Consider the following 25,493-nt stretch of genomic DNA (forward strand, 5'->3'; position numbering starts at 1 on the left):
TCAATATTTTTTCTTTCTCCGCCATTTCAAATCCTGTCTCCATCTATATTTTCTGCACAAAACTCACCAATGGAGCTGCCCCTTGTTTTGAATATATAGAACCTCATCAAGACAGATTACCAGTATTTAGAAAAGACGGTCTATATCCTATATTTTATTACATATAACAAGAAGTTTATAATACATGTACATATTTTTTTCTTTTTATAAATTGCACAATGTCAATGTATGCCCATAGTTAATATGGAATGTAATTACCAACTAGATATTATACTGAGTTACAAACTGAAATCTACAAGCACATTAACATTTCTCATGATGACAAACACTTTGAAAATCTACTCACACTCTTGTTAGTAAACCAAATTTTACTGACTAATGTAAGTCAAAGAATGTCTCTGCATTGGTGTATATAAAAAGATAACATAATACCTTTCTTACAACTTTTTTGGTGTCTATGATATGCCAATTTTACAAAGGTAAGAAAGGTTGGCGATTTATACACACCTGTGCATTATACTTGCAATTATACTCTTCTTGTGAATTCATACATTTCTACTGCCGCAAAGACATTTTATTATATTACTTGAAGCTGATATTCCAATTCTCATAAAAATAATTAATAAGATTTGATTTACTGACAAAAATGGTATATGTGATACCAAAATGTTCTCTACAAAAATGATAACTAGCAATGGAAAGCAATAATAAATAAAATAATACAACAAGCTAGATATATTTTCTTCATAATCTCCATTGTTTCAATTTTAATTAAAACAGTTGACTATAACAACTGTCAAATGTTTTTATCTAACATCAAGTTTACATGATCACTGTAATTAATTATGTAAGATGGTATCATAGGCTAACTGTACACCAGCATATATATCTAATGCTCGACACTTCAATGACAACTGAAATGAAAAGAAAGGTTTTACTACAATATGACATTAACCCTTTGAAGCCTGAGTGTAAGTGTAATATAACGTCATATACCCTGAACTCCAAGTAATAAAAGTAAAAGCGTATGACGTTAACTTTGTATGTCATCACTTAGCAACTTCCGGTATACTACCTTCTCGGGTATATATTGCGTAAGAGTGTGGCGCCACAATGGCGTCCTATTTTAATCACCAGAGCTGTCAAGCTGCATGAAGATAATCCCAGATAAGTGTGCAATGATGTATCAGTTTGAAATATTTCAAGAAGGCTCTTTAAAGCAGCAGACCAAAGAAGAAAGTCACTACTTACCACAAAATTATTGTTTCCTGGTTGTATTTTTAATTCTGCTAAAACTTTAATACCATTAGTTAATTTTAATGATTGGTATAACATATCTTGACCTTCAACATTACGTTTAGCAATAGTAAATATATTACTGTTACGTAACTTCTGTGACACTGAATCTATAAAGATAAATATATTCATGATACAATACAATGCATTTTCTATTTAGAGGAGTAAATATTCAAATTTAAAACAAGAAAAGGTCATTAATGTTCTAACAAATTGGTAAAATACAAATAAATTGCACAATCTGCGGCAAACAGTTTAAACATAAATTCTAAACAAATGCCATCAAAGCAATCACCTTATGATCATACCAAAGTGAAGAGCATCTCATTATTAAGGTCTTTTGCCTCTTACTTTCCAGAAACTAAGAGAAACCTTATAAAATGGTTTTGAATTTGGCTTCAAGAAAATAACTAGTTTTCACAAGTTTTAGGGAACATTTTTCCAGGACTTAAAGTGTATCAAATTTCTGAATTCCATCAATTTCTGTATTTTCACCTTTTCTATCTTGAAGATTTTAAGACAGAGCTTGTAAAAGAGACAGGTGTAATAGACAAGCTGTACTCACCAGCACTATGTTGTACATTAGTAATTGTGTATTGTTCTTCATTTTGTGATGGGATTTCTTTCCAGGTTGATAAAAATTCTTTTTTGTCCATTTCTCCATCTTCAGTAAATAAAACATGTAATGGTACTGTACAACTAAAATAAAATACTCCAATATTGTTCTTTATAGCAGCCTGAAATAACAGATGAGCATATAGTATATCATTATGGACTGTTAATAATCAATAAAAGTTGATAAACAGCTTGGAAATGGAAGATATAAATTATTAACACCACTAACACAATCTCATGTTCACTTTAGTTACAAAAGAATTTTGCCTGAATGTTCTCCACTTTTGTGCAGGAGTCTCAGATTTGAGAGAAAGCTGTAAACACTATTTTAACAGCAGGTATCGAATGCAGCAATATACCTATTGAAAATTTTGCAAGGATATTTATAGATATATGCAGTGAACATAAATATTGATTTTCTTTAACTAACCTGTAAGGCCAAAAGAGGTTCCATTTTTTGTACAGCACCAGTAGTAGATAAGGGGAGTGATGTACTGGCACTACCATTAGGTGGAAGTGGACTGGGTATATTTATAGGTGCTGCTGGTGCCAAACCAAAACTGAAAGGAATAATTGAGATAAAGCAATGAGTAACAATGGGAAAAGATCCTAATACTATGGGATATAATAATGATGTCTTCCCATATCACCCCTACCCTTTTGCCTTAAATTATTCCCATTTTCACCCTTTCCCATAACACACCTTTCCACTTCAGCCATTTCCCATACCCCCCTCCCTCATATTCCTCTAACCAATTTAACCTATTTCTGTTTTGCTCCTTTCCATGTCACCCCCTTTTTTTCATATCAAGAAATCATGCAGGGTTCGATTTATGGTCAAGGCCAGTATCATACTATTTGGGAGTTTCAGACCAAGTTCCACCTTACAATGGTATGTTCAAGGGGGAAGGCATTGAAAAGTGACTAGTCTTAAAGATGAGATGATAAACCAAAGTCAACATACCTATTTTTATTAAACTGAATACCAAGATCTCCCATAGCCTGCATAGCTTTATTTGTAAAGGTTAATTCCATAAAAACTTGACCATTTCTTCTAGCGAATGTACCACTGATTTCTAGACCTTTACCTTTATTAGCTGGTAAGAAAACCTGGAATCAATATAGTGGAACATTTAATTTCTATTGTTTATGATGTTAATCAAAATTTGCTTTGTCAAATACTAGTGAGTGAACAGAAAAAAACCCACACAATCCAGACCACCAGATACCTCTAATTATAAATACTCTTCCTTGAAGTACAACTTGGAAAGGATGTCAAAACACTTTTACAGATTCAAAAAATGGCATTGATCAGAAAGGGTTTCAAAAAGCTGTATATAAATACTCATTATAAATTGATACAGTACTTACTTCTTGAGGAGGAACATAAGAAGAAGATTGTCCACCACTAAAAATATCACCTAAACCACCTAATGCATCACCTGCTGTTGATCCTCCACCAAGCTATCAAATAAAATAGATTGTTATAAAATATGTTTTGTGAATTTCAGATCAAATGATGCTTAAATAAAAGCATTTTATCCAATCCAAATTCATTTTGCTTGATTCTGTGGGTACCAAATTGAAACATTTTATCAAGGGTCTTCAATCACTAAGCTTGCACAGTTAGTGTGTTTCTAATTGGTTATAGATACTCTTCAATACAAGAGAAATGAAGATCAGAAAAGATACCTACCAGACTATCTAGACCTTCTCCTAGTAAATCAATACCAGCAGTTGTTTGTACAGGTTGAGCTGATGGTGTTTGAAACATCTGATTCTGTTGATAAGATGATGGTCCTCCTAAATCCATATCTAATAAATCACCAATCAGAGAATCAGCACCTGGTATCACTGTAGCTTGAGGAGCTGAAGATTGTCCACTATTCTGCATCTGTAAGACTTCCTCTGGAACAGCATCTCCTACATTATTACCACTGAAAGAAATATTATTTGGTTGATAAGGATTGAAAGTTGGCATCAAGACAACTTCTGAAAGCAATGGTCATGGCAATAGAATTGTTCTTACCTTGAGAAAGATTTAAATCCACTAAATTTAATCTCCTAAATGACGACTATTCAAATCGTTCAGGGATCCAACCCAACATTAGAGGGAGGTATTGACACAGTTCGAAAATTCATGGAGATATTCAAAGAGCCAGGCACAAGGAAATAAAGGCTTGGGTTGAAAATTTTTGGAAGCACTGGCGGAGGCATCAGATTTTTCCTTACCCTTGAGGAAGATTTGAACCCACAGCACCTAAACCAGAGTTCTTAGTATTGCATGTTAATGATTTTCTGTGGTTATAATTATGATTTTGACAACTTACGATGCTGATCTAGGTGGTAGAGATCTTCTCAAACTGGATCTACCTTCTACAAAATTATTAGGTGGTCTATGATAGACAGAAGCTAAACTTGATATATGACAGATCAATTCATCTAATAGAGTTGGTTCTATCAAGTCTGTTTCTTCTGAGATTAATGGTTTAGCAGCTAGAACTACTTCCTTAGCTGCAGCAGGATCAGTTGATAGCAGACGCCAATAAATATAGCCTCTATCTCGTAAATCTGGGTTGTCACTATCCTGTAAAGGTAATTGATAATTACATTTTAGATATATATCATATATGCAATATACAATTTTGCAAAGGATAATTTTCAACCCGAAATGTCAGTTATACATGAAATTTTTCAGAGGGAAGTGTGTTAATTTCAAATGTAAAACCACTTAACGTTATATTTCTAGGGACCTGAAGATTTTAAAAGACAAGTGACATGCAAATTCAATTTTGACTGTTTATAAAATGCGAAAAAATTCAATGCTGAGCTCACTGTGGTCATTGAGTGGTCATTCTGAACCTTTGGTTAGTTTTAATATGTAAATAACTAAAAATAACTGACCTGTGTTGATAAACTAAGTACTTGTTGTACCAATTCTTGAGTATTAGTTGGTCGTTTTAAGAACAATTTGACTATAGCAGTCAATAACTGTAGCTGAACCTGTAAGAATAACAAGAAAATATATCATATAACTTAAGGCATGCCAATATAGAATTTCTCAAGTTAACTAAGAGGTAACTTTCCATATCTAGCTTCTAAGTGCCACGAAAATCACATGGTCAGCTGTTTATATATTCAGAATTCTATTAGCATGAGAGGTGGGGTCATGTCAAATTCACGCCTGAAATGAAAATTATGATGACCATACCTGAGCATTTTCATCCTGGAATCCTTCTAAGAAACTTTCTAACAGTTCATCAGCATTGTCAATACGTTCTGCATATTCTCCAATAATCCAGATCATTGAAGCTCTGAAAACAGACCAAATATAAAGAATGTCATTTTCACACCTTAATTTTCTGTCCCTGATTGATTCACCTGCTGAGGGATCTTTAGAGTGATCAGCTTGTTGCACAAATGAGCTGGGCTTACTGTCACATCTGATTAACTTGACAAAATTTTTGCATCCAATCCTTCTTTGTCAGTCTCTCAATTTCCACACCTTTATAACTTCTGTGGTAGCGAGAACAAGGCAATAAGTTGGATATTTGCTTCAAGAAGTGTACCAATAATATAGATGTTTATAGATTTATTACTTGATGTACATGAACTATAACATCTTAGTATTTTCTTACCTTGCTTCAGGTTCATCTAATGTATCCAAGTTCTCACAGAGTGTAGCAATAATACTTTCATATTTATTAGGATATTTACGGAATATATCCTACAACACAAACAGGTTATTATATATCTTAAAAATTTAAAAATTTCAGTACTCAGATGTAATATCGTCAATGGGTAGGGCAAGAAGTTTTATATGGGAGTTGATCTCGACTTATTTTTGCAATGGTAACATCATAACAAAGTGAATTGTTCCTCGAACTATAGGTGCTCGCTAACCTGAAGGTCCAGGGTTCAATCCGGGCATAGGACGAGATAATACCTTCAGATTTTTCAACCCGGTTTCCCCCTGTCAGTGATGCAGGTTGGAGGGGCTGACAAAGTGTCTAGTTGTTCGGATGGGACAATAAACCGAGACCCTGTTAAAGATCCCTCGACAGTTGGAAATCGAAAAAGAGCAGGCTAATGCCGCTGTCCAGGCAAAATCTCCCTCATGGCATCCTGCATGGCGTTGCCCATCTTCATTAGCCCACAAGGTGCAGAAAAGTAGGACGTAAAACTCCATTCATTTCATTTTCGAATTATAGGAAGCATTCACATTAGAGGTTCTCTTTAACCTTTTTAACACTAGCATTCATCCTTACCAGCTATTACAATGTGAATCGACATAAAACTAATGTCATATGCTTATATAGTGATATAATATGGCATTCAGTGTTTTATTTTATTTACACTCAGTGTTCAAACGTTTTAAGAATTTCGGAGGAGATGGTTTTTACTATGTTTATGATGCAGATATATAAATCTGAAATTACTCACCTTAATAACAACAATAGCCTCTTGTACAACATAGTTAACTTTAGTTTGAATTAGATCTAATAATGTACTGACACATCTCTCAGCAGCTTGTTCTACTTTAATAGCACATCTACCTATAGCTCGTACTGATTTACGTACAAAATCTACATCCACTTCTGTAGCATACCTATAGTAGACAAATTGACAAATTAGTTACAAATGACAGCAGTATAGCAATTAAATTTCTTAATTTTAGTTGTGTTAATGCATTAACAATAGTTTAGCTTGCTATGCAAAGCACTTTATAGTTACAAATACATCTTTTAGTTACTAAATTAACTTGGGCCAGACCTCATTGCTATTATAAACTATATGATCATTTGTAATAAAGCCAGTTCAGAACTATATATGTGCGAATGCGTAACACAACATCGTTTTACTACGGCAGTCTATGGCTAGGAATGGAAAAGGATATAATATAAAGGGTAACTACATTCATATTAAGAAAGTTGTCCAAAGCAAGTCTGACAATTGAAAATGTAGTAAACCCTTTAAGTATGAAATCTTTTTCCATAGACTGCCATGGTAAATCAACGCTGTTTATCCTGACAGGTGGAAGTAGGGAATTTTTTATTCTAATAGTTAATTTATTTCTAAATTTCAAATTTATTTTTCATGAAACTATACAGTGATATAACACAAACACAGCAATACTTACTCTTTTAATTCAGCTAATACTTGTGCTATATTAGATTGATTGGTTAATCTAATCATTATATCTAGTTTCTCTAGCTTCACATAGATAGGATCATTATACTTGACAAAAAATACTTTCATTTCATTCTTCAATATATCAGATCTAAAATACAAATAAATACTATTCTAGAAAAAATCTTAAGAGCAAAGGCTATATATTTGTTTGCTTCAAACTTTACCCAATGTACTTTTGTCTCCAAAACAGCAATTTTTTTTAGCTTAGCTTATCAGTTATAGTGTTAACAGCTCACAAACGAAATTTGAGCCTTCAAATCCATGTGTGTCCAGAATTATCTGCGTTTTCTTCAGACTCAGCAATATACAGAAAAAGACACATACAGAAATAGAAAGTGAAATTTCTAGTTTGAGGTATATCTGAAGGGATAATATGATTTTCTTTCAGTTCTGGTACTTCTGAAGATTATTTACATATATTCAAGACAAAAATCAGGCCCTAAAAATGGTGAAACCATGGCCTTAAAAGGTGACTTACCTTTTTTGAACAATAAGATTGATGTTTCTTAGTGCTACATATTGTATCTCAGGTTCAGCTGATAATAATGTAACTAATGGTGGAGCTAACTTCTTGACTAACATAGTAACATATTCACTGTTAGGTTCTAACATCTCCATATACTTCATTACAACCTAAACATAAAGAAAATTACATTTCATAATAATCTAAATATTAACAGGGTTTTATTGTGTGAGTAGAGCACATTTACAGTTGAATATTTCAATAATGCAAATACAAGAAACTAGAAAAAAAAAATTGCGTCTATGAATTTCCCACTGATATATCAATGATGTACAGAGGAAATTTGAATGAAATCATATTAAATAACTTAAACAAAGGACAGATATCACATGTATTATAATATATAATTTACCTTGATAGCAGACAGTACAACAGCAGCATTAGCATGGGCTAATCTTGGTGTTACTCTTTCACTAATACTGAAAATATAATACACAGTTATTAATCTCTTATACTGTATAAAATAAACAATTTTACTTTGAAGTCAGTAGGCGGATTGCACAATAATGTTCTTTTTGGAATAGCAATCTTAATATGTACCAAGTTGTACAGGTTAAGGCCAGGTAAAAAATCTGATGAACATCTCAATATAAGAGCTGGGCATTATGTATCATTAAAACCTGAACACATACCTTTGTGCTTCTTTATCATCTTTAGGTGTATAGTTTGATATGGAATCTAATATAAATACTTGTCCCCATCTGAAATTATATCATCATATTCTGTTATATTGTCCAGAAATCCAACTTGATAAAGTAAGGATAGCTTGTTTTCACAATGTGACAACTCCAATGGCAGCCTTGGTAATACAGAATGCAGCAATTTGATTGGATTGTACACCAGTGAATACAGTCAATCAGAATCTTAAAAACTGTAAACATTATACATCAGTGACTGGCCATATTGCCAGAATACAATCCAATCAAATTACTGTATTTACAAACTACAATGATGCAAGAAAGTTGACTATTGCAGTCAAGGTATTAGTATAAAGTTCGTAAAAGATTGACATTGTGAAGATGTCCCAACCAAACAACATTAACAACTACAATATTGGCAATGCTGTATAATATAATAAGATAAGATAATATTTGGAAATAGTAAAAAATATAGTTAATACTTACTCAGTACATTCATTAAGAGCGGTTAATAATTTATTAATAGTAACTGAATTCATCTCTAGTACTTGTTGAGCTGTAGGACTAGTATCTAGTATCTCTGATATGGCTGCTACAGCATTGGCAACAACCTGCAAATTAATCAACATCTTTTAGTTATGATGAAAAGGTCGGTTTTTGAAATTTTAAACTGTCATCAGATCTCATTGGCCTTCAATTTATTATTGAATCTGAAAGAATCTAGACTTTCATGTCAGCCTCTCCGTCAGACAGTCTCACTAATAGGGGGGAAAGGTAGAAAAATATCAAAATATCATTCATATTGCAAGAAACAAGCAGTGATAATTTATATGTGATTGACTAAGTTATGATTTCAAGAATAAAGTTTGCTTAGTAAGCCATTGTAAACTAAATTCTTGTATTCAACTTACCATTGGATTAGAATCCGAAAGCAAATCACGTAAAGCATCTAAAAATCCTTGATCTTCTACCAGTTGAGAGTTTATATCATGCAGCTTGGCAACACATACAGCTGCAGTTTTACGTACATACGGATCTTCATCTTTCAAACATTTACGTAAAGGTTCACATAAATACTCTGTTATTTTATCAACTCTAATACATCCCATTGTACGTACAGCTAGAGCTCTAATTAATGGATTAGCATCCTCACAATCCTACAATAAAAATAAAACATCTGGGTGGTGCTCTATTGGTCAGTTCTGAACGGACTCCGTCGGTTCCAAATGGCACAAAACACATTCAAAATTTTCCATTTTAATCCTTTCTCTACCATTTTTAAATCTGTAAACACCTCCTGCTTTCAGCTTAGGTGGAACATATTCTTAACCCTATTCCAACTTGTTTTATTGAACTTCAGGTTGAGTCCCTGAATGTAAACGTGCAGAACCCACCAATCAAGCGCCCCCTCAGAATAGCTTTGAGATGTCACAAATAACAGAAATACATTGTTCTTTGATATAAGCTTAAGTTTTAGTAAAAAAATTCTGAAACTCATTTTTAAAGCCTAATCTTCAGAACAGCTTACCTTCACAAATGTATTAACGGCCATAATGGCCATATCAGGTTGACTTTTAGCATAATTCATCAAATATAAATAGACCAATTTCTTTAACTCTAAATTATCAGTCTGCATACAGTTAACAACATCAGGAAATAATGCACTGAAAATATTATACCAAATGATAATAATTATCATAAAAAATTAAATAATTAATCTAAAAGCCTAATTGAGTTGACCAGTTAGAAAAAATTGCTGCTCCAATATCAGAGAGGTCATCGGAACATAATTATATCAATTACTACTTGTTTGCATTACATAGATAGCAAATTATAAAGAATATAGCTAGCTGACATCGTCAAAAATAACAGCCAGCTGGTTTCAGGCTCAGTTAGAGATACGTAATGGACATCGGTCAGTTCAGGCTTCAGACTACTTCACTAACCTAACATCTTTACCAACAGTCATAGAAGCTATAACTTTCTTTACTGCTTCCTTCTTCTTCTCTTTCTTATCACTGTTTAATTCAGCTTTTAATTCAAATATTTCACCTACAATTACATGTTTATATAATAATATAATATTCATATCTTATCAAACGCGAGCAAATGAAATGAAAATAAGCAGTGTTTCAGTGTGTTGATAACATCATCTTATGATTTATTCCAATAGATATATTCCTGAGATATATCTATATCATAAGCTAGCTAATTGCAGGTGTGAATTAAACTTGAATGAAAGAAATTCACCAGAGTATCTTCTATAACACCTATAACCAGCTTGTTTTTAATTTATTGATACCGGACAGATACATAGGCTAATATTATGATTTATTATAGATCTAATATGGTTCTTGAAAGAACAAACATAAGCTTACCTTTTTTGGTGGTGGTAAAATATTTTGAGTCCGTCATAGTGCCGTGACCTGTTCAAGGAATCTGAAATAAAATGGTCTAGTTTGAAAATGACAGAGAAGCAAAAGGTGGAGGGAAGGGGGGTGTGTCATCAATATTTTTATTGTATTGACATCTTAAAATCTTAATGAAAGTAATACAGATGCAAGACAGATAAAGGCATAATTGGAGCCTATATAAAGCCTGAACTAGAAACTGTCGTATGCATACGGAACAAACAACTTTAAATCTAAAACAATATGCCAAATTTATTAAAATCATGAAAATTATTTGACCGGAAGTAGAATTATAATTATGGCGACAGAGGGAGGATCTACACCTCAGCACTTTAGAATGATGTCGCGGAAATATTTCTTTATCAAATAGATAAATATGAACAAATTTATCATCTAGAAAGATTTAATAACAATTTGAAAGGAAAACGGCAATGATTGTTGAGATTTCGAGATAGGATGGTACCGATTAAATTACTTACCAGAAACGTCAACAACAAACCGGTCGACCTTGACCTTGTTAATAACCTTTGCACTCGCCTTGCTTGTGGTGACACAGTGCTGCACTTGAATATCTGAGCAGCCAATATTGTAATTAAACCTTTATTTTGACATGGTGACGAATGACAATCCTTTAGATAGGTGCAAGCTGCATTAATTTTCTGTGATAAACAAAAAAATTTATGAAAATTGTTTCATAGTAGTGCAAATTTAAGATTGTTTCTTAATTGTGATGCTCTACTTTCACTTTATTCTAAGGTAACGGCAATTTGGATTAAACACTACTCAGTACTGTGTGTTCTATCTAGGTTTCTATTTCTAATAGACAGACAGACTGACATCGAAAGATCCAGTTACATATTAGGGCCATGGCTGCCTCCCCATCTATCCTGAATAGGTCTTTTTTGGAAGTAAAAATTAAGCTCTCTAAATGTTCAATATCTACTTCAGGCCATCTGAAATCCATTGGCTTCAAGGTGCTTTGGCACTTCAAGCCTTGCTTGAGATACATCTCTCATTTCTGGCCCCCACCTCAGGCATTTTCTGGAAAAAGCATCCAGCTGTGTGCTACGTAAAACTATATTCTTATCATTTCATCTGATAGATTATAATAAAAAGTTTAATTGATGACAAGAAGAAGGCTATAAAGTAATTATTTTTTCAAGTTGTAAAGTGTCTTAATTATGGCTCAACATGGTGCGCACCTCACATCTGTTGAAGCAGACAGACCAACTATATTTGAAGTTTTGGCTCAAGAAAGTTTGAGTACAACTATACGACCAGCTGCAAAGCATGCTATAAAGGTATTTACACCACATGATTTTAATCAAAGTGTTTTATATCTTAACTTTTAATTATAAACACTAACTAACCCATCCTATTGACTAAGCATGGTGTTGGGAATGTTAGGTTGTAACATTGCGGTTAAGCAATGTTACGAAAGCACAGGCACAGGCATGTAGTGTTGGGGTGATGCAAGAATAGTATTCCCATAAAAAGCACAGGCCTAGGTCATGAAGTTAGAAATATAATTAAATTTAATTCAGTTAGTAAATAAAAAAAAAAAAATCTGGCATCACCGACTTATAATCTTATAAACATTCTGTATACAAAAAGCTTCTACTCTTATAAGTCAAAAAGTGTAACCTCATATATAACTTAATACTTGGTGACATCACAGATCCTATTCTTGATGAAACCATTCTGACAATTTATTAAAATTTAAGCCATGTTAGATGTTTCCGTGATTTTCGAAGCTCGTTCATAAGGATATTCAACCAACCTAGTGCTCTGGTAAATAAAAGAATTATTGACTATAGGGAACATCTTGAAAAAAAGGAAACATTTAAACATGTAAATCAGATTACAAATCAAGTAGTCCAAGCTGGAAAATAAGAAAACCAACATAGGATATCCTTGAAAATACTTAGCATGTTTCTATGTTTAGGTTTTAGCTGAGAATAGACCTGATAGATTTGGATGGATGTTACAATATTTTGATGAAGTTTACACAGTTTTAGATTTTATTGTTCAAAATCATTATCTTAATAAATATGGTAAGTAGAGTAAACTACAGCGGAAAAATGATACTTAACAGACGGCCCTATCAACCTTGACCCCATCTCCATACATCTTCACAATGTCAATGTCTTCATCTTATACCTTGACTTCATTAATCACCGTTTGTATCATAGAAATTTATAAACACAGTGATTTGATTCCATTGTGTGCTGACAATTGTCTTCAGAGGACAATATACGTTCTTATTTGAATGGTTTGTGATTCCTTGTTTTCTCTTGTAGGTGGTTCTTTTGCTGAAAATTTTTATGATTTAAGAAGGATTGTATCATCAACAAAATCTCCATTTCTTCCTAGAAATTTAAAATGGAAATCTTTAATATGTTTGGTAAGTGTTTAATCCTTTTGCTTTGGTTGATGAAGTCTATTTGGAATACATGTAATTCTTTTTTCTAGTTAGTCCAAGCTGAAATAACTTAATCTGACAATCTGATTGTTCAAAAAATTAGGTGCTTGAATTCATGAAAATTTGATAATAATAAAACTCTTTATTTTGACAGAATTAGGCCCAATACACAAGGACATGGTCCTGTCTAACATTCAACCCATGGGGACAAAATAATGAAGGAATGAAAAACAAATACACAATACCCCCATGGACAAATAAAAAAAACTAGAGAAATGTGTCCTGTACCTTATGTGAAAGGTTTAACTGAAAAAACACTTGCAGTGTATCTTTAAAACACCAAAACTATTAAAATGTTTACATAACATGGTTTCATGGTTTTATTTTAGGTTATATTACCATACTTAAAGTTAAAAGTGGACAAGTTATTTGAAGATATTCGACATAGATCACATTATGTAGGGTCTGCTAAGGTAAGAGATAATATGGCAAAAGAGCTAAAAAAAAATTAATTAAGTGTTTTAGCTATATAATTAGCAATTTTTGCAATTGTGATAGTCATTTCTATAATTAGATGCCCAACAGATATCTGATGGAAATTGGAATGATGCCCATATAAAAAGTCAGAAATGGCTCTGATACGCATAAAAAAGGCTACAAAACTTTTTTACAATTCCTTTGTCCACCATTTGTCATGAAACATAATGAAAGTTTCTTTTTCACATGCCTTTAGAAGTGGTCACTAGTAGATAGTCTAGTCTACCTTTTCCTTTTTTAACAGACTATAAAAGATGGTATAACTAAAGCATTCCTTGGTGTTTATCCCTATATTAACATGATATGGGAAGGAACTAACCTATGGTATCAACTAGCCTATATGTTTGGTAAATCTAACTATCATAGTTGGTTGCTAAGGTACTCTGGTACAGAACTTTCTAGAATTAGTGAAGATGATTTATGGATTCCTTCTCCTCAAACACCAGTTACTTCATGGGCAGATAAAAGGTATTTTTCAAGAAAAGCTTTATTACATTTCTTAAAAAAGTAGTTTTGGTCAATCTATGAATTTTTGTGTCCAAAAAATATAAAACTATTGAATTAAGATTTGTGATCATTGTTTTAAATGGTAAAATGGTTTTGATGACAATTGGGCATAAGAATATGCAGATTTAGTGTTATTATTTGCAGAGAAAAATGAAAACAATACATTTTTGACCAGTTTGACCAGATCATGAATGCTGTTGAAAAATAAGAATCCATTTATGAATTTATGTCCCAATAAATATATTTCAATGAAATTTGGTACCTTGGAAATAAATAAGTTTAAGATGACATCAAACTCTATCTTGACCCTCAAATGTACTTGATGTTTGATCAAAAATGTCTGTACAATTCAGCCACCAAAAGAAACATTCAACCTGGACTGTTGAAGAACTGTTTCTGATTTATTTGACCTTTTTATAGCTTTCAGAAGAAGATAATTTCTATCTGTAGTAAACTGTTTAAATGGACTGCTGTTAGTCTATCTACTGGTGTGTCTGTGGCTGTATTTTTTCTCCAGTTTTTAGACTGGTGGTATCAACGTGAAGACAAAGCTGTATCATTAACATCTTTACCTATTCCAGATCCACCTCAGGTACTTTTCTTCTCTCTGTAATTCCTTTGAGTCCAAGATATTCTGACAACTGTGGCCTTATCCAGTTCCTCAGACGACCAAAAATCTCCTTAGAATTGGGTAAGAATGAACTCTCTTGAAAACTGACATTTGATGTCTGGCCGGAGGAATTGGGTTGGGCTAGAGTTCACAAGAATGGTAATGGAGATCACACATTGTGTCTCAGGATCTAAAATCTACAAAATAGATAATGATTTGGATTTTGTGACCCTTGATCTGTTTTGCTGAATAGAAACATGCTGAGAAAAAAGAAATTAAAAACCGCTTTGTCACCTTGTTAGGGAAATCACCATAAAATGTATTTAGTGATATTTATGAATATCATTTTTTTCTTCAGGATGGTAATGAAGAGTTATCAGCTCCTGTTTGTCCAATTTGTAATCAAAAAAGACAAAATGAAACAGCATTATCTGTTTCTGGGTAAGATTTTACACATTATAATGTGCTCATATATTGTCATCTCCCCTGCCTGTTCACAATTGGCATGTGAACACAATAGAGGTGACAGTTTTTATCTGATTGTAATGAAATTTGGTGTTATCATTTTTTCAAAATTGGCATATAACTCAAACAGTTTTCTAGTTTTTCACCTAGGTGAAAATTAATGTTTTTAATTCAAAATTCAAAGTGAAATATGTCGTATGTGAGCCACTGTAGCTATCTTATATTTTGTTATCTCTTTCAGATATGTATTTTTTTATCTCTTTCAGATATGTATTTTGTTATCTCTTTCAGATATGTATTTGGTTATCTATTTTAGATATGTATTTTGTTATTTCAGATACGTATTTTGTTATCTATTTCAGATATGTATTTTGTTATCTATTTCAGATATGTATTTTTTTTTATCTATTTCAGATATGTATTTTGTTATCTATTTCAGATATGTATGTTGTTATCTCTTTCAGATATGTATTTTGTTATCTATTTCAGATATGTATTTTGTTATCTATTTCAGATATGTATTTTGTTATCTCTTTCAGATATGTATTTGGTTATCTATTTCATATATGTATTTTGTTATTTCAGATATGTATTTTGTTATTTCAGATATGTATTTTGTTATCGCTTTCAGATATGTATTTTGTTATCTTTCAAAATGTATTTTGTTATCTATTTCAGATATGTATTTTGTTATTTCTTTCAGATATGTATTTTGTTATCTCTTTCAGATATGTATTTGGTTATCTATTTCAGATATGTATTTTGTTATTTCAGATATGTATTATGTTATCTATTTCAGATATGTATTTTGTTATCTATTTCAGATATGTATTTTGTTATCTATTTCAGATATGTATTTTATGTATTTTGTTATCTATTTCAGACATGTATTTTGTTATCGGTGTATATATAGTTATATCAATCAACATGGAAGTTGTCCTGTATCCAGTTATCCAGCTACATTAGATCATTTAATTAAATTGTATCCACCTGATACTTAGTGTTATTAAAATTCTTAATGTTATCATATTCTCTGTCTTATCTTCATATATTTATATGTTAAATATAACTAAAAGAATTATGTTTCACATTCATCATTTGATTAATGTTATACCAATAACCTTAAAATAGGGGAGGGGTGTATGACCTCCCTAGAAATTTGGCTGGCCCAGCGTTTGCCCCCCAGTTTCAAAGTATTGAATTCTTAAATGCTTGGTGCTATTGGTCCCCCTTGACAATTATTGGGCCCCCACTCGGCCCAGCTACCAAATGCTTTATAGAAACGTCACTTGCTGGAAGATCTTTGGTTTGACCAATGATGATTTTCTTGGTAGTTTAAAACTGAGCATGGGGGACTATTTGCAATTAGTTTTGATCGAATTTAACATATATTGCAGGTATAGGCTTTATTTTTAAAAGCCTTAAATTATTTTGGTTTCTAGAAAATCCCATTCTATAAAACCCTAAGATTCGGATGTTAGGTCCATGGGAAATTTTGGGAGGGGGCTCTGTATGCAATGAAAAGTTAACAACAATCAGTTATTGTTTTGATCGATTGACAATCAAGAAGTTGACATGTTAATGATGAATGATATGAAACATAAGAGGACCGAGCTTGGCCTTGTTAGAAAGTTATACTTGATTATCCGGGTAGAAAGATAAGGAAGTTTTTCTATGTTATTTTTAGTAATGAGTCATTGATCGTGACTACGCCATTTCAAGCGATAAAAGCGACAGGTATCCAGGTGTAAATAAAGGTTTTGAGTTTATATATAGATATAAATATTTTTAATAAAGATGGCTGCTTAAAAGGTTCCTTTGAATTACCTAAACCTGAAATTGGAATGTCATGGTGAATAAAAGGTAAGTTGAGGACAAGGCGTATATTTTAAATACCAATTCCCATCCTCAGGTAATGATATCGGCTACCTGGACAGTTAATAGGTCAATTGCGCAAGGTTTGACCTAATCTCTACAATCTGCTCTCAATGCCCTTTTTGGGTTCGTATTGAAATTTCACCAGCGATTGTAAGGCAGTTGCTTATTGGACAATTGCTCATTAAAGAATCGAGAAAAAGGACAATCTGACCACAATTTTTTAACACCATTCTATTTTTTCATAATATTCAGTTTTCAGGACCTATGACTTCTTTTCACAAATGATGGCTTATTAAAGAATGGGGATCACACTTTGAAAACATTTACACAAAATGCAAGAGCTAAAGTTTTATTCTGACTTGCCTGGGCCCACCTCCCTTAGGCTCCGGGGTAAGGAGGAGGCTGCAGCTATCCTTCTGTGTGAATTCTGTTTAATAGTCTGCCCAAGGATCAGGCAGTGGTTCCCACATTAAATCTTCAGAACCAGCCAATAAAAGGTCATTAAAAATATAATGATCTCTATCAATTTGAATTAGAAAAGTCATGGTGATCTATATTATTAATGATCCCCTGTTAAAAGAGTCATTAAACATTGGAAATGTGCTTTGGGGTGAGCAACTGTCTGTTGAGTAACTGTCTGTTGAGCAACTGTCTTGCTCTGAAAATAATGTACCGATATTCACTCTTATAACAATGATTAATAGGGCATAATGGTGAGAGAGAGAGAGTGAGTGGTGGAAATCTGGTTAGTTTTTCAAAAAAATTTTCTTGGGAGACCCCTTTCAGACGCTCCATGAGATGCTCAAGACTATGACCCCCCATCCCATTTTGAATTCCAGCCTCAACAGTTGCCTCCTATTGAGTCAATCTGCGCCCTATGTGTACCCCCAATTTCTGCAGCTACTGTTTACTGGTGCACAATCAGAACATGGAGACACTTTATACATGTCAGCCCCTATATCTCTGACAGGAGAAAACCAGGTTGACAAATTCTTAAGTTATAGTTTCAAACAAATTGTTTAAAAAAGTTCAAATCTGATTAATGTGCAATAACATACTGTTTTGAGACAAGATAATATTTTTTATTAGGATAGAACATCTTATCTTAGAATGTGGTTTACACAATCACCAACTACAATTTTTCAAGTGTACTTCAGTTATACGTATTTCAGAGATGGTTGATTAAATGGTTTTTAAAATGGAGGTTTTAGATTATATTTTTCTTCTCTCCTTACTAAGCAGTGGTGAGTTTGTATGATGTACATTTATTTCTTTTTAATTATATGGCTGTATTGGTATTTGTCCAATACCATAGTCTTCTGTGAAAATGTAGACTGGTATGTCTTTTCTATTACAAGCATGTATTTGTGTGCAGCAGTGTCTCAGTGAGTGACTCTTGCTCACTAATCGGAGGGTCCAAGGTTCAATCCTACCATAGGTCTTGATATACCTTAGGATGTTGAAACTCTGTTTAAAGCTGGGACTTAGATCACTGGTGTTTCTAAAAGGGGGGTGACCCTGAAAAATTAGATTTGCCCGCCGTTCTCTCCCCCCAGTTTCAAATTTCTTCATTGACTTCTGCAATGCCTGGTGATGTAAGTATCACTCAATAAATATGTGACCCACACCTGCTTCCTCCACCTAAATATTGATGGGATTGTAATGAGGTTTTCTAAATTTTTTATGTGTAACCGTGACACTGATAGCATCAATTTGCACCATTCCAATTTTTTTCTTTTTGTACATTGCATGTCTCAATCTGTTTCAGAAAAGTAGGGCATAAAACTCCTATTTATTTTCAGATTTTATTCAATTCATTATTTTATACTTGTTATGTTTTTGCAGGGTCTGGTGAAAACATAATATATTGTTCAGAAAGAAGAACTATACCAACAGAAAGTACTGTTCAACTTGCTTTACGTTATCGCTCAATAGGAATTGTAAAGTAATGTATAGTAATTCATCTGATAGACTTCTAATATAGAAACTAATAGCACTCACATATATCTACATAGCATTGCATTGCATTTTACTGTTGCTGTGTCATAGAAGCCATTTTGTAAGGAAACAATGTTCATGTACCAAATTAATCACGACTGCTTTGCCAAGTCACTGATTTTGCCGTTTAAACCAATGTGCTTTCATTTAAGATGACAATCATTGCTAAAGTATAATGATGTTAGTAATCAGAAAAGTAGACACCATTGTTCACAGCGAGATGTTCAACCAAGTGTGACATGCTATAGACAGGCCCATAGCTAGAGGGGAACCCCCCTGAAAAATTTAGATGACTTAAATGACTTGTTGAGTCACTATAGTTGAGCCCCCTAGCTACGGACCTGGCTATAGATATTATAAAACTTTTTATGCTGGGATTCATAAAGTTTCAAAGCTAAGTCAAATATATTTTGACGTTATGATTATAGAGATATTATATATTTTTTTTCCCCAAACATTTTTTCGACAGAGAATTTTAAAAAGGCTGCTTTTTCAATGTACAGTCTATAGAGCTCATTTTTGGGGAAATCATGAGGTCAAGATATTATAGTCTTAGTTTTTATACGTCTACATGGAAATGTGTACGTATATTGCCATCAACCCTGTCCGTCCGTTCACAGTTTTTGTAGGCACGATAGAGGCTAAAGTTTTTATACTATCTAGATGAAACTTGGTATGTATGTATATATTGATGAGATCTCAGTTAAGTTCGATATTGTTAGAAATGGCTGAACGGTTTCAGTGTTATTGCCCTTGACTTAGTAAACCTAGATGAAACTAGGTATGCATGTATACGTTGATGAGATCTCAGTCGAGTTCATAATTGGTAACAATTGGATGAAGGTTATCGGAGTTATTGCCCTTGACTTAATAAAAACTTTTCAAATTCAGCTCGCAGGCACTCTAGAGACTACAGTTTTTATCTAATCTTGATGAAACTAGATGCATGTACATATGTATTATTAATGAGATCTCGGTCAAGTTATAAATTGGTAATAATCGGATGAACGGTTTAGATGATTTTAAGATTATTTGAAAATTCATTATTTAGCCACAAAAGATTTTGTTATCATTCTGACAGCTGGTAGTGGGCGTATGTTAACTTGCCTGGCAAACTATTTTTAAACTTTGTGTATTATTCTTTACATGTAAAATGTTGACGTTTTTCTGAGCCAACTCATACATTAGTTTGGTATTTTTGGGTAAAAAAGAATTTTGTTATTTACATTTTAGTTATATATGTTTTTGGAAAGTCAATTTTGGTGATAGTAACCAGGAAATCCGTATAGATTTTAATGAATTTCGTTTGAATGGTACATATAATTGTTTATATGAATATTTAGAATTCGACTTTCCAAGTAAGACTTTATATTATCAAAGTATTCTAGGGGTATTGACCATGCAACGGTTGTTTGAAGGCTGACACATGGCTGACTTTCTGAAATATTAGCTGTTGCATCATCATAAAATGAGATTGATTTGAACCCATGGCGCCTAATTGTGTTGCAGAGAATAATCTAACATGCTACCCACAGAGCTATTACACTATCAAAGAGAGTGTTCTAGTCTAGCAATTGAAGGAAATATTGACATTTAAAGGGATGGTAAAGAGGTTATCTAAATTTTGTATGTGTATAGGGGATTCTGATAGTATTAATTTGCATCATTCCAATTTTCAATCAGGCCTTGATCGTTCCTGCAATTTCTCTCTCTCCATTGACACTAATGTAAAAAACAGAATTGACTTCATGGTAATGAAATTAATGTTTTGTTTGCCACTGGAAGAAAGATTTGAGTTAAAATTTCTGTTTAAGGAAGCTGAAACACACCCTGTCTTTAAGATTAATTGCTAAAAAAATTTTAAATTAGTAAAAATGACCACAGATTGCAACTAAATTGTAATGGGCACGTGACTAAGCCATTTTGAACATATCCAAAATAAATGTTGGGACTTGGCGAATATTGATGACAATGCCCAATTGCACGATGTCTCAATTTTCCATCCCAGTCGCAGCGCAGTAAGAATGATTATCTCGTGGTGTGATAGGGGCTATTAAGAATACCATAGTTTATTCTCTTTATGTTTTTTGCTGTATTATGTGCTCTCTGTTTCTTATGTCCATTTGAGATGAAATTCATTTGAATTTTTTTCAGACCATAAAGAGAAAAATATGAAATTTTGTGGAACATCTTATCCTAAAGAGTTACAATTAACAAGTGTTAAGGATGATTATTTTCAAATTATTCATTACACATTAATTCATTATTATGTACATCTTAATATTACGGTCAAAAAAGGTAAATATTTTTATTATTAACAAACAATCTTAGTAAAATATTAACATCTCAAATTATTGACTAGGTCTGCTTATGCCAGTCATGATTGATAGACCATCTGAAATGTTTGATCAATAAGCCAATTCTTATGGATATTTAGATATTCTTCAACAGAAAATATCAACAACTAATGAATTATGGCAAAACTAAGGAAGACGAGAAAAAACCATAAGTTGCTTTAGGTAAAATTTTTGAAATTATTGAACTGATATTACTTTTTACAGATCTAATAATGGCATCCAAAGTATCGGAATTAACTGTTGGTGATAAACCAATGTACATCTATTCACCAGGATATCCTGGTACATATTACAAGTAAGTTACACGGACAGATTCAGCTTTTTGGGGGGTTGCTTTAGTATTGAATATATATAAATAGTCTTCAGAAGTACTAGAAATGTAAGAACATCGCAAAATTCCTTTAAAAATACTTAAAACTAGGAATTTTACTCACTGTTTCTATATATGTCTTTTCTATATATCATAGAGTATCTTTAAATGAAGAGTCATCATTTTAACATTCACACACGGATATTTCTAGACAAACATGGATTTTAAGGATCAAATCTCATCACTTTAAAATACTCTGTGATATATAGAAAATACAATTATAGAAAAAGTGAGTAAAATTCCTAGTTTGAAGTATTTTTAAAAGAATTTTGCGATTTTCTTACATTTCTAGTACTTCTGAAGACTTTTTACATTTATTCAGGACTAAAATCCCCCCTCCCCCCCAAAACACAAATTAGCACAACTGTCCCTTTAAATGGGATTTAGTCACAATTCCTGTTAAAACTGGTATACACTTTCAATTACTCAAAATAATTATGTGTTTCTGATATTTTTGTTATTTCTGGCTGTCCTTTGTTATAATCAGTAATTAGCACTATTAGTACATATTTATGTTAGGTTAGGTTATGTTAGGTTATGTTAGGTTAGGTTAGGTTAGGTTAGGTTAGGTTAGGTTAGGTTAGGTTAGGTTAGGTTAGGTTAGGTTATTTCAGGATAGATTGACATCATAAGCTTATTTTGTGTTTTTAGGTACTCCAATATAACATGGCAATTAACTGCCAAGGACACCACCAGCAGAATTATGTTTGAATTTCTATGGTTAAAGATGGAGAAAGATTGTATTTTTGATTTTATAGTAATAACAGGAGGTGAGAATAATGAATGTCATTTAAAATATTTGATATTATATGATATCATATGATATTTTTCCATCCTGATAAGGATTGTTTATCCAAAACAGGTGCTGATATTGTTGATATATATTTCTGTTGTAGATAAAACTAATTACCGTACCTGTGGTTATAAATCGAGGTTTTTGGTAGCAGCCAATGATTCCCATGTCAGAATGACTTTTGAAAGTGATGGTTTTGCAGAATATGAAGGTTTTGTAGTAAAATATTATACAGTACCTTATCCAGGTGAGTAAATTTTGTATGGGTATCAGGGACACTGTTAGCATCATTTTGCACCATTCAAATTTTCAATCACTGTGGTTCTTCAATTCATCTAAAATTAAGTATTTGATGACATCACTAATCACAAAATATGCTAGTATCACGTAAGGCCCTTCACGATTAGTGACATCATCACTTACGTTATCTTATTGAGTCAACAATTGATTGACTTTTTATTTTGAATGTTCCTTGATGATGTCATGTGTATTCAGTAGACTCAATCATCCTGTCCCACTTCGTCTATGCACAGCTGCAATGGAAGTTGTCTTGGTGTTAAAGACTATATCAACAAGACGTTTAACTTTCTGATACCCCAAATGTCAGTGAGAAGATAAGCTTGTGAACAAAATAAATAAAAAGTTAAAATTCTAAAAACTATTTGAAAGAAGTATAGGATTTTCGTACACTTTTAGTAGTTCTGAAGACTATTTACTTAATTATTTTCAAGGCTCAAGTCAACTACCAAAATGCAGCACATGTCCCTTTTAGTCATTATAAGTTTTATTTTTGGTTTTTGTTTAGAATATAAAGAAAGCTGTGTAAGAGAAGGTTTAAAACTGACAGCTATTCCTTACCAACCTCAGATGTTAACAGTTATAAAAACAAAGTAAGCATTTTGTCACTCAGAATTAATACAAGTCTACAATTAGGGCTGAGCGATATTGGTTCAAGTGGAAATCAAGATTAAGCATTGATATATCACATGATATGGATTGCCTATATATAACGTTATTTCTGAAGTCTGGTTTTTGGAACAATATCTTGTGGTTTTTTTATCTAATAATATGTAAAAAAAAAACAATGAATATCCCAAATATTCCCTTGTGGCTTTTTTGTTACATGTGCTCTCCACTTCTAAATGTTTTCCAAATTTTATTTTCCTTTAAATGGTTGTCCAGTTGGTTGGGAGTTGTCAATAGTGTGACTTTGTTCGGGAACCAGTTAAACTCAGTGCATTCAGCAAAAAGGCTGGTTCAAAGCAAACTCAGAGCCAGCTTTACTTTACAATTCTCAGTGAAAACACGATTTATAACTGTTATGGAGAGGTGTTGTTAGCTGTTTGCTTAGGTAGACCTAGTGTGCATCAGAATCTGACCATAGAACCATGCAGTATTTCCGAAAGTAATCTGTTTGTTATCTGATGGGTTAATACAATTTAAAATTAATTTTAGTGATTTACTAATGTGAAGAAAATTCTCAGTTGTTAAGACTGTTACTATGATCTGATTGGTCAATCACTAAAATCAATTTTGAATTTAGATTTATTATCCAATCAGATTACAATATTCCAAAAATCTAAGTTTATTGTCTTAGTTAAGTTTTTGTGAATAAGATCCTGATTTGCTGGGTCCCTGCCAGTAGTAAGAAAGCACAATAACTGTTTATTTTAGTCAAAAAGATTGTAGTTGGAATATAGAACCAGACGCCAAACATAAAGATCATGTGATAGTATTTGAAGTAATATCATATTATACATCAACATTTAATTGTCATCAAAGATTGTATTTGACTGATAAATTTTCTACCAAACAGGCTGCTGATTATTATCATAAATATCTTCCTTCAGGTATGTTTACTGTTATCAATATCACTTAAAGAGACAGATGCATCATTTGTTTGACCAATCATACAGGACTTTTTTTGAGCGAGACACTGCCATATATAGAAAATACGTCTATAGAAATAGGAAAAGAAATTTCTAGATATTTTTGAAGGAATTATGGGATTTTTTGTACATTTCTAGAACTTTACATATATTCAAGTCTCAAATCCTAAAATTGATACACCTCTCCTTTTAAAGACTCATACTTTTCTTCACCTGCTCCGTCTAATTCCGTTTGGCAACACCATGCAGTTTTCAATGAAGAAAATTATTCCAGAACAGATTTCCAATGGTAGAGGGATCTCTATCATACACAGCCTGTAGCACACAGGGCCTTGATTTATTGTAGGTCTACCATCCACATGACTTATTTTCTATTGTTGTTTTTATTCACAAAGTGATGTATATTTCAGCAAATATAACCAATGTAGGAGGAACTATCTCTAATTGTATTAACAAAGCAGTACAGTATTACCGGTCAATGAGTTCTTCTATTAACATACGACTAGTAGACTCCAGTGAGTCATTCTCTAATGTCATTGGAAACATGACTTTTAGTTATTACAGTTTACCTAGAGGTAAGCCATTTTAATATGAACAATCAGTAGCCTGTTACTTGTTTTCAACCTTTTTCTGTCTTTCACCCCTTTCAGGATCCTTGATGGATTTTTTTTCCCCCCTTCCCCCTATAAATCCTTACTATTACCCCCCTTCCCCTATAAATCCTTACTATTACCCCCCTTTCCCCTATAAATCCTTACTATTACCCCCTATAAATCCTTACCATTAACCCCTACTCCTATAATCCTTACTGTTAACCCCTACCCCTATAAATCCTTACTATTAACCCCTACCCCTATAATCCTTACTGTTAACCCCTACCCCTATAAATCCTTACTATTAACCCCTACCCCTATAATCCTTACTGTTAACCCTACCCCTATAAATCCTTACTATTAACCCCTACCCCTATAAATCCTTACTATTACCCCCC

At 32.6% G+C, this 25,493-nt stretch overlaps 3 protein-coding genes across 3 annotated transcripts in view; 2 read left to right on the forward strand and 1 right to left on the reverse strand.

Annotated features, from left to right (window-relative positions):
• Positions 1-140: 140 nt before the first annotated feature.
• LOTGIDRAFT_198868 (hypothetical protein) lies at positions 141-11,184 on the reverse strand. The gene is made up of 22 exons (XM_009046888.1): positions 11,156-11,184; positions 10,644-10,704; positions 10,212-10,317; positions 9,794-9,929; positions 9,177-9,422; positions 8,752-8,876; positions 8,260-8,328; positions 7,980-8,046; positions 7,583-7,737; positions 7,052-7,192; positions 6,355-6,520; positions 5,550-5,638; positions 5,123-5,225; positions 4,816-4,914; positions 4,242-4,498; positions 3,608-3,848; positions 3,283-3,375; positions 2,876-3,021; positions 2,342-2,471; positions 1,862-2,033; positions 1,252-1,406; positions 141-914 (listed from the first exon to the last, which is right to left on the reverse strand). Exons 2-22 carry the CDS (start codon positions 10,678-10,680, stop codon positions 840-842), a joined length of 2,808 nt encoding a protein of 935 aa, XP_009045136.1. The 5' UTR covers positions 10,681-10,704; positions 11,156-11,184; the 3' UTR covers positions 141-839.
• A 673-nt stretch (positions 11,185-11,857) lies between these two features.
• LOTGIDRAFT_136681 (hypothetical protein) lies at positions 11,858-16,218 on the forward strand (the record flags this gene model as incomplete). The annotated part of the gene is made up of 8 exons (XM_009046889.1): positions 11,858-11,977; positions 12,622-12,730; positions 12,977-13,080; positions 13,488-13,556; positions 13,880-14,103; positions 14,563-14,734; positions 15,111-15,193; positions 16,101-16,218. The coding sequence occupies 8 exons, from the start codon at positions 11,858-11,860 to the stop codon at positions 16,216-16,218; spliced, it is 999 nt and encodes a 332-aa protein (XP_009045137.1).
• Positions 16,219-18,293: 2,075 nt separating this feature from the next.
• Positions 18,294-25,493, forward strand: part of LOTGIDRAFT_171032 (hypothetical protein) — a gene marked incomplete at both ends in the record, with an annotated part of 30,278 nt that continues 23,078 nt past the window's right edge. The window contains 10 exons of the mRNA XM_009046890.1: positions 18,294-18,339; positions 18,941-19,040; positions 20,327-20,451; positions 21,248-21,391; positions 21,655-21,745; positions 22,472-22,590; positions 22,717-22,860; positions 23,419-23,503; positions 24,288-24,463; positions 24,913-25,077. Coding sequence (XP_009045138.1) covers positions 18,294-18,339; positions 18,941-19,040; positions 20,327-20,451; positions 21,248-21,391; positions 21,655-21,745; positions 22,472-22,590; positions 22,717-22,860; positions 23,419-23,503; positions 24,288-24,463; positions 24,913-25,077 — 1,195 coding nt within the window. The remainder of the gene's footprint in view (positions 18,340-18,940; positions 19,041-20,326; positions 20,452-21,247; positions 21,392-21,654; positions 21,746-22,471; positions 22,591-22,716; positions 22,861-23,418; positions 23,504-24,287; positions 24,464-24,912; positions 25,078-25,493) is intronic.

This window comes from Lottia gigantea (genome assembly GCF_000327385.1).
Source record: "Lottia gigantea unplaced genomic scaffold LOTGIsca_108, whole genome shotgun sequence".
Classification (NCBI taxonomy): Eukaryota; Metazoa; Mollusca; class Gastropoda; family Lottiidae; genus Lottia; species Lottia gigantea.